The 9,809-nt window shown below is 35.8% G+C and overlaps 1 protein-coding gene across 3 annotated transcripts; it reads left to right on the forward strand.

Annotated features, from left to right (window-relative positions):
• Positions 1–523: 523 nt before the first annotated feature.
• Positions 524–4,484, forward strand: LOC145100194 (citrate synthase, mitochondrial-like). Of its 3 annotated transcripts, none has more exons than XM_079037563.1 (19): positions 524–580; positions 972–1,034; positions 1,165–1,206; positions 1,301–1,366; positions 1,473–1,538; positions 1,661–1,774; positions 1,869–1,932; positions 2,019–2,101; positions 2,274–2,323; positions 2,410–2,487; positions 2,576–2,704; positions 2,837–2,879; positions 3,011–3,097; positions 3,202–3,300; positions 3,413–3,520; positions 3,779–3,829; positions 3,919–3,992; positions 4,132–4,176; positions 4,385–4,484. In XM_079037563.1, the coding sequence occupies exons 1-19, from the start codon at positions 524–526 to the stop codon at positions 4,482–4,484; spliced, it is 1,419 nt and encodes a 472-aa protein (XP_078893689.1). The 3 variants fall into 3 exon arrangements, with proteins under 3 accessions (XP_078893689.1, XP_078893690.1, XP_078893691.1); XM_079037564.1 differs by having other exon boundaries at positions 524–574; XM_079037565.1 differs by having other exon boundaries at positions 524–574; positions 4,132–4,170; positions 4,379–4,484.
• Positions 4,485–9,809: the final 5,325 nt, after the last annotated feature.

Here is a 9,809-nt window from a genome sequence, read left to right on the forward strand (position 1 = left end):
GGAGGGACAAATAAATTCATAAAGGAACATTATTTGTTATATATATTTCGGGTAATCGGGTATACCTGAAACCCAAACAACTTACCCTTTACCCAACCCGAAAAAAAATTCGGGTTACCCACTTACCCCAAAAAGTTAACCCGATACTCAATTTACCCGATACCCGAAAAAATTGGACGGGTAATTCGGGTAACTGGTATTTTTGATAGGGCTAGGTGAACGAGGTTAATATCTCTAAAATGTGATTATTTACCGTAAAACAATGAAATTATTTTTTCGTATGTTATGTTTACTGTTTAGTGATTACTCGTTCAACACCACCTTCTCCCCCAATATTCCCTCTACATCATTACATTATTTTGTCTCTTCCCATTTCTCGACCTTTCACCAATTGAAGGTACATTCTTCATCATTTCAAGTCTTCTCTTCTCTTGCCTGTTAAATATTTTTCTATATAAATGTAGATTTTGCTCCCCTTTGACGAAATTATATGTGCAAATGCAGTAGCGTTTGATCCTTGACCATGGTGTTCTATAGGAGTGTTTCGCTGCTCTCTAAGCTAAGTAATCGTGCTGTAAGTGTTCATTATTGATTGATTAACCTTGGATGTATATATATCTGCAAAGCCTCTATGTTTTAAAAAGTGGAGTATTTGATGTCATAATTGTTGGATACAAAAGGGATTTAGGTTTTTGTTGTTACTTTCCAAGTCATGTAATACTTGATGTAGTTATCACAGTCTCTGTTCCCAAAACGTCATAAGTCATTGCATATATGGATTTTGAAGTCAAGTTAGTCCTTATTAAGCAGTGGTAATGTAGTTTATCAGAATTTTCTATAACGGAATGGTATGAATTCTCCATTGTTGAGCCTTTATCTGTTTTTGACTGGAGTAAGTAGATAAAACGAATCATTAATCAACTATCTTTATTTTTGAGACCTTTCTCAATCCTCAATTTGTTGTTTGATAGGTTCAACAGCCGAGTCTGAGCAATTCAGTCAGGTGGCTTCAAATTCAGACCTCCTCTGACCTCGTGAGTTTTCACAGTTGATGTTTTTCTTCATATCAAATACCCATATGAGTTTATATCTATGTTTTTTATGTCAGGAACTTTGAAATTATTATATCAGAAGCCTTAATATAAGTGTCTCTCTTTCATGCAGGACCTTCGTGCACAGCTCAAGGAATTAATTCCAGAACAGCAGGTGCATTTCCTACATTAATGCTTCACACATAACAACTAACTAAAAAAAGTTCAATTGGTGATGAAAAATATCATTATCACTCATTTTTGTGCAGGAGCATCTGAAAAAGATCAAGTCAGAATATGGAAAAGTTCAATTGGGTAACATTACTGTTGATATGGTAAATCAATGTTTCTTTACTTAAAGTGTATTTTGTAACTTTTTGGTTTTTCACTATCTATTTAAGTTTCATAATATTTACATCTTGTGCTACAAATTTTCACAAGGTACTTGGTGGAATGAGAGGAATGATAGGTCTCCTATGGGAAACATCCTTACTTGATCCAGATGAGGTATTATATCTTCTATCTTCCTGTTTATGAACTTTTTTTTTATCTATCTTTAATCATTATAAGTTGTAACTAGTTAATGATATTGATATTAATATATATTACATAAATAAATAATATTTCAGGGAATTCGGTTTCGGGGTCTCTCCATACCTGAATGCCAGAAGGTATTGCCAGCAGCAAAACCTGGTGGAGAGCCGTTACTTGAGGGTCTTCTTTGGCTTCTTTTGACTGGAAAGGTAAACTGTTAAATGTTAATAATAATATGCCATTTGTTTATTTTTATTTTCTTTATTGACATTTTTTTGTTTTCTATATTCTCCATCAATAAAGGTACCAACAACAGAACAAGTGAATGCTTTGTCCAATGAATTACGCACTCGTGCCATTATCCCAGGTCATGTAATTTCATTTCTTTTTAATTTAAATATATATAAAAAGTTGAACTTTTTATTTATTGGTTTATTCTGTTTATTGTTGCAGATCATGTGTATAAAGCCATCAATGCATTACCTATAACAGCTCATTCAATGACTCAGTTTACAACTGGTGTCATGGCTCTTCAGGTTAGCTTTTTCATGTAATTGTTTTTTTTTACAAAAGAGGACAATTTGGCAGGAAATAGCAAATAGGAATATACTTTACACTCGTTATATTTATATAAAATCATGTTGTTAAGTTAAACTAACATTATAAGCAATTAAGCAGTGCATAAATTTTTAAATATACTCCACACAGGTACAAAGTGAATTTGCAAAAGCTTATGAGAGTGGAATCCATAAATCCAAGTGGGTTTCTTCTAATTTTTATATTTTTTTAACACACTTATTATTAATGCAAAACATGATTTATATACTTATTATTATGATTCAAGATACTGGGAGCCAACATTTGAGGACTCTCTTTCATTGATTGCTCAACTGCCAGCTGTAGCTGCATATATATACCGTAGGTATGTCTATGTGTATTGAAAAATGAAAATTTTGATTGTTGTTTATAGTTGATTTGACTTGCTATTTTTTTTTTATTTTGAAAAAAAGGATATATAAAAATGGAGAAGTTGTGGCAGCAGATGAGTCGTTAGATTATGGTGCAAATTTTGCACATATGCTTGGATTTGATAGTCCAGCCATGCAAGAGCTTATGAGGCTTTATGTCACTATCCATACGTAAGAATATGATTTATGATTATTTACTTGTTTGTGTATATATATATATATATATATATATATATATATATATATATATATATATATATTTGAATTTATGTTTAAGGGTTATGAAATGTTGATTTATTGTAGTGACCATGAAGGTGGAAATGTCAGTGCTCATACTGGACATCTTGTAAGTTCCAAAAATAGGTCTGTATATGTATACAAGTGTTAAATGCACGAAATAAAACACACTTTATACTTGAAAATTTTACCTAGTTATAGCAAATGATTATAGGATATGTTTTTTGATGGTTATTTTAGGTTGCTAGTGCTCTTTCGGATCCATACCTCTCATTTGCTGTAGCATTAAATGGTGTAGCTGGACCCCTCCATGGTTTGGCTAATCAGGTCCCTTAGTGTTTTTTTTTCTGACTAGAATCTTATACAATGTACTTTTTTTTTCTTTTTCAGTTTTGAATAACATGATTGTTTTCTTTTATTTGGTGCATGAGGTTTTGCTTTGGATAAAGTCAGTGGTGGATGAATGTGGAGAGAACATAACCAAGGATCAATTGAAAGACTATGTTTGGAAAACCTTGAATAGTGGGAAGGTAATGTGTAACACTTCTTAAAAATCCTTTGTTGAAGTTTTTAAATAAATTTTATTGCAAATTGGTTATGATATGTATCATGAGAAAATTAATTGATGGTATTGAAACACAGGTTGTTCCAGGATTTGGGCATGGAGTTTTAAGGAAAACGGATCCCAGATACATGTGTCAAAGAGAATTTGCATTAAAGCACTTGCCTGCTGATCCTCTTTTCCAGCTGGTTAGCACCTTATTGGCTGTGTTTGTTACATGTGATTGGACAAGCTTTATAGGGCTATTTTTGATGACACAGATGAGGAGGGCATTTACATCTTTTTTCACATACAAGAGATGAATAGCATGTCCATGTCCCACCTTTTTGGGTTGAACAAAAAGTTGAAATTTTTGTCCCATTGACATCAGTCTCAGTCCAGTTTAACCTTGTCATGGACTCTTGATACCAATTTTGGAAACTTTTTTTTCTTCGTAATTTGATTAGGTTTCAAAGCTTTATGAAGTGGTGCCTCCGATCTTAACAGAACTTGGCAAGGTAACTGCTATGTATTGATTTCTATTTCATGCGTTTAACCCTAAAACATATTGATGTGTTCAACTTAGTTTTATCTTCTTTTAATGTAGGTGAAAAACCCTTGGCCCAATGTTGATGCTCACAGTGGGGTGTTGCTTAACTATTACGGTTTAACTGAAGCAAGGTATGCATTTTTTTTTCATTTCTCAATTTTATATGGATAATGAGACGCACAAAATAAATAGGAGTACAAAACTTCAATTTTTTTTCTTTCTTTCTAGTAAAGTAATAATGGATGGTTGTTTGTTATTTATTTTTGGCAGATATTACACTGTTCTGTTTGGTGTATCCAGATCCATTGGAATCTGCTCTCAGGTTCGCCTTTGCCCCACATTATCAATAAAATATATTTGGCTTTGGACTTTGGATTCATCACAAAACTTTATGTTGCAATTTTGTCCTCCATTCCAGTCTAATGGGCCCTACTTGAAAAATTATTCTGTGACGATGACATCATTAATCATTACCAAAAAATAAATAAATTGAAAATAATGTTATTCTTCATCCCTCAATTGTTTCACAACTGATATGGGATAGAGCACTTGGGTTGCCACTTGAGAGACCAAAAAGTGTTACAATGGAATGGCTTGAAAAACACTGCAACAAATCTGCATAATCTTATTCTTGCACACCAAACAAAACAATGAAAACATACACAAAAAGAGTTTATTACCTTCTTTTGCAAATAACAGTAAGTAATCACTCAACCTTCTTTCTTACATATGAGGTGGTTGTTAAAATCGGGTAGAGGTAAATTACTAAATTCAAATTTTCTACATGACGAATCTTGCTGGCTGTATACAAACTTTGTAGCTCAACAATTCCCTTGTGCTTCTATGAAATGTATTATTTTACATAATTTGTCCATTTTTTTTATAAATTTATGGCATTCTAGAAAGTATGGTTGCCATTTATGTTTTCATGATCTTTCTACATAATGTATGGCAACAAAATCAAAGTTAAATATGGTTTGGTTAGAGATGTCAACAAAAAATTGAAATATATGAACTTCAAACCTCCAGATCTAAAATCATTGTTAAGGCATGATCACATGCTATGAAGTTAAGTTGTCACATATCATAACTATTTGATGATTCATTATTCAGGAAATGCGATTTAAGTGTTGATTAGTTGTGTGAAAAAACTTCACACAATCTCTAGTTGCACAAGCTTGTACGTTTCTTTTTGAAAATACTTCACACTCTTTATCGACTAGAGATGGATTATTGGGCCGGATCTTTTATTTCTTCCCAATGGGTTGGAATTATATTAAAACAAATTTCCTTCTTTCTGATGAGTAAGAAAAGAAGCTTGCCATTAAGCTTAGAAATATATAGTGGGTTGTACACATTTAGTAGAATTAATAAATATTGAGAAATAATTTACATTTCTGATTATATGTAAAACAATCAAGTCATTATTTTTAGGGTTGATGGGTTATTAACATAGAAGCACAACAATGTTTTCCATTTGGTTTTAAAAGGTCATTCAACTCAACTAATTTTCGTACCTTTGACCCCACTAAAGCAACAAATTACCTGTCAAAATTAGGTTTTCTTCATTTTATTACCGGTTACCCGTTGGTCAATGAAAGTGAATGTGACATGGTCTATGGAATCCAACTAGGTGTCCAGTCAACTTACTACATAAGCTTCGTAAGGGTTTAATAAGTCCACTCTCACTATTTCCTTACTCTCTGACGAACACCAACCCTTTCGACCATGTCTTCCTCCTCCGAATCCTATAACACCGTCGCCATTTACCGTGTTGAAGTGAATCCTCCCTACTTGTGCCTCGATCAGCCTGTGTCGAAGCTTAGAGAAGCCTGGAAGCCTAACAACCCAGCTCGTCGCTTCTACAATTGTGCAAAATCAATTGTAAGGTATCCTTCGTTTACAGTTGATAACTTTTAACCCTAAAGTTTTGATTTTTCTACTACCCCCCCCCCTCCCTATTTTGATCGACAGAAAACCCCATTTACAACGAGAAAACCCTAAATTATGAACAGTAAAACCCTTTTCTGGTGTGTGCCTTTCTTTTTTAGATATCTAACAACAATTACAACTTCTTCTAGTGGCTTGACCCAACATTACCAAAACACTACAAGGATACGTTATGGAACATGAAACTTAGGATCAACGACCTTTTGGTTAGGAATGATCAAGTTGTTAGCTGCAGAAAAAGGTGGAGAAGCACATGATTCTTAGGAAAGCTGAGAAGGAACTTGTTGAAGCTAGGATCCAAGAACTACTCATTGAGATTCAAAGTTTGAAGAAGATGTCGAAAAATGTTGTTTTGATTGCTCTGATCTGCTTGTTGTTTGTAGTCATGTACTTTAAGCTGGTCTAGGTAGGTGATGTAGGATGTTGGTCATGGTGTATAGGTGGTTTTTGGCTTATGGTGCATATAAGGATGGTCTTTTGGGTGATTAGGTATTTGGCAATCAAGTTAAAGTTGTGTTAAGTGATGCAGGGTGTATAGGGTTGTTTGATGGTGTAATGGTGGTATATAGAATGATAATCGTTTTGACAATTTACTATAGGTATTGTACTTTAGCCCCATTACGTATGATCATGTAAGACCTTTTGTATGGACTAATTATATAACAAAAAGGCCGGATTTCCGTTCTATTTTAACATTGCTTTATGGGTTCCTTGATAATATATTGCATGAATTGTTATATGGTCCCCAAAGAATGCATGTTATATGGCCCACTAATTATATAATATCATGCATGAGTTGTTATATGGTCCATAAACAGTTTTTTTAAGTAGCATGGTCCACATAACAATTCCAGGAGGGACAAGAAACAAGGGATTATCTAATGCATAAAAAGGACACAAAGGTCATTTGATCCCACAAGAGAATATATTAATAACCAAAGTGAGTGCAAAGCATTACATAACAATTCCGACATAGAATCTTTAAAAGAAAACATCCTAACATGTTTTTACTACAAATTCCAGTACAAAGCATTACATACAAAAGCCTACATAATAAAGGACACATCCCATGCAGCTCCCATGCAAAAACTACATTAAGTTGACAGGTTTTTCTGAAGTGTTCCTCTCTCCATTCTTTCCTATAACTTGGGTTTCCGATTTTTTCTTCATGATACTTTCATTCTTTTTCCCCCTCTTAACCTGGGGAAGTACACTATTACCCTTCTCCCTTGTCACTTGTGTAGTCCCACTCTCCCTAGTACCTTGTGTATCCCCACCTTCCACTCCTATCCTATTTCCACTTGCCACTTTTGCAGTCCTTTTCTTCACATTTTCACCCTATTATACACACATAAAAAACACTTAAATGAAACTCACTGATTAACAAATAAGAAAATAATAAATAAGAAGTTGTATTTACCTTTGTTGTCTTAGTCCTATTAACCTTACTACCATGTGCATCCCTACCTTCTATTCCTGTCCCACTTCCACTTGCCACTTATACAGTCCTTTTCTCCACTTTTTGAGCATGTTATAGTCACATAATATACAGTTAAATGACACATACTTTATAATGAATAAAAAAAATAAGAAATGAGAAGTGGTAATTACTTTTGTAGTCTTAGTCCTATTAACCCTAGTCGGTAACTTTTTGGTCTTGGCCTATCAAGAGTTGGACATGTCTTCTTAATATGTCCTTCCACTTTTCACAAACTACATGATATCTTCTTACCCTTCTTAGAAAATCTATGGTTTCCACCCTTTTCACTCACATCTCTAACTCTTTTTGTTTTTGGCCTATCAGGCATCCTTCTATTATTGGGGGGGGGGGGGGGGGGGGTAAAGGTGAAATGTAATTAGTTTCAGACCACATCTTGCTTCCATTCATTGGACAATTTTTGTAGTGGTAGGTCTTCATATACATTGCTCTAAAAAAATAAGTATCCACATATTTCTCCACATCTCTATTAAGGTAGCTAATGGCAGCCACAAAATGAACACACCCATAACCATTAAGTTGCCACATCCTACATGAACATGTCCTCTTGTCTAAATCAACTTCATATGCCTCACTTCCTGGCCTAGTCTCAAACTGGTTGAATCCACTTGGCAACACCTCCCAAAACCTTTGATTAACCTTTAACTCATTCAACCCTAACCTTATTTCAGGTGAAACATCACTTGACCATCCATTTAGTTTTGTTGTGAACAATTTATTCATCATATACATTCTCAATTCTTCAAGCATCGTGATGATAGGTTTCTTCCTGGCTTCAACTATGATTGCATTATAACTTTCACATCCTCCATTCTCCACACTAGAACAACATCTACCAACTTGATAGTAAGCTCTTGACCATGTTCTAGGGCTTTTCTCCATCAAGTAGTTACTTGCCTCTGGACTCATAAGCTTAAAATCCTTCAATATTTCCTTGAAATATTGTTCTGTTGTTGCATTACATGCAGACCAAAACAAATTAACAAACCTGGCTCTGATACCAACTTGTAACATCCCAACTTGCACGCTTCCTCGTGCGTCTTGCCGCATTTCCTGCAGCGGCCCCGCCCCTATTGGCCTTTCGGCCCTGCATCTGATCCCTTGGGCTTCTTCCCCGAAGCCCCCATAACATGCCCCTCCTCCGCCTTCCTCTTCCGGATGTGCTCCAGATCTATCTCCCTCTCCCTTGCCCTAGCAATCATAGAGTCCAGGGTAGGGCAAGCTGAAAAACTGACATACTCCCGAATATCAGCTCGTAGCATATCATGATAGCGGGTCCTCCTCATATCCTCGTCACCCGCGTACTGGGGCACCAGCAACGCCCTCTCCCGGAACTTGGCGGTGATCTCCGCTACAGTCTCCGTCGTCTGTCTCATATCTAGGAACTCCCTGGCCAGCTGCTGAAGCTCGACAGCCGGCGCAAACTCTGCCCTGAACCTAGTCACAAAGTCCGAACAGGTCATAGCCTCGACAGCCGAGGTGTAACAACCCGAAGTTGTTCACCGCCGAAAACCCATTCTATCCGTATAACTCGTCAGAAATCGAAATGTTCCAATATCGTTTTTGGGTTTAGTTAGTAAAATTTATATGTTTATTTTAACTCAATGAGTGTCCCATCCATTTAGGAACTCAAGAAATCAGCCCAAAAACATTGTTACATGAGTTTTAGAAACGTCCCCGCCGGGTGACGGAAACTCAATCGGGTGCGACCTAAAGCATCGTTTAAGGCCGGTATCGGGTAGAATTCCACCGTGTCCAAGTTTTAGGAACTATATAAACATGTTTAACCTCTCATTTGAAGCTTTTTCCTTCTCTCTCTACTCTCTCTCTAACCTCTCTCCTAAATCCAAAGATTAAGGGTCCAAAACTCAATTTTAAGGCCTCAAATCCTTAAGGTACCTTCCTAGCCTTAATCTATAGCATGTTTGGCTTCCAAATTTGACATTTAATCATGAAATGGGACTACATATGTGAGTTTACGGCCCAGGAGGCTGCCTAGGCCGTAAACACCATTTTGAAGGGTTTTAAGCCCTTAAACTCCTTCCTAGACTCAATTGGACTTTAGATATGGTTAAGGGACTTCAAGATATGGACTTAGAACACTTAAAACTTTGATTTTGAGGACTTTGAAGGAGTTTACGGCCAAGGCATAAGCTTGGGCCGTAAACTCATGTTAATGGGGTTTTTCATGCCTTTAAACCCTTCCAAATCACCTCTATGGCTTAGATATGAATTATAGGACCTTGGTAATAACATTTGGACACTTGAAACATAATTTTTGGGGGACCTAGATGAGTTTACGGCCAAGGATAGTGCTTGGGCCGTAAACTCCCCAAAACTTGGCATAAATCCAATTCTAAGGTGTTAGAAAGCCATCCAACACCACCAAAAGCCTTGGAATAAATCAAGGGACCAACCAAAAATACTTTAAGGGCCTTAAACACATCATTCATGGGATTTCTAAGAGTTTACGGCCAAGGCTTGTTCTTGGGCCGTAAAC

This window comes from Lactuca serriola, chromosome 4, assembly GCF_051521515.1.
Source record: "Lactuca serriola cultivar US96UC23 chromosome 4, Lser_US96UC23_V15, whole genome shotgun sequence".
Lineage (NCBI taxonomy): Eukaryota > Viridiplantae > Streptophyta > Magnoliopsida > Asterales > Asteraceae > Lactuca > Lactuca serriola.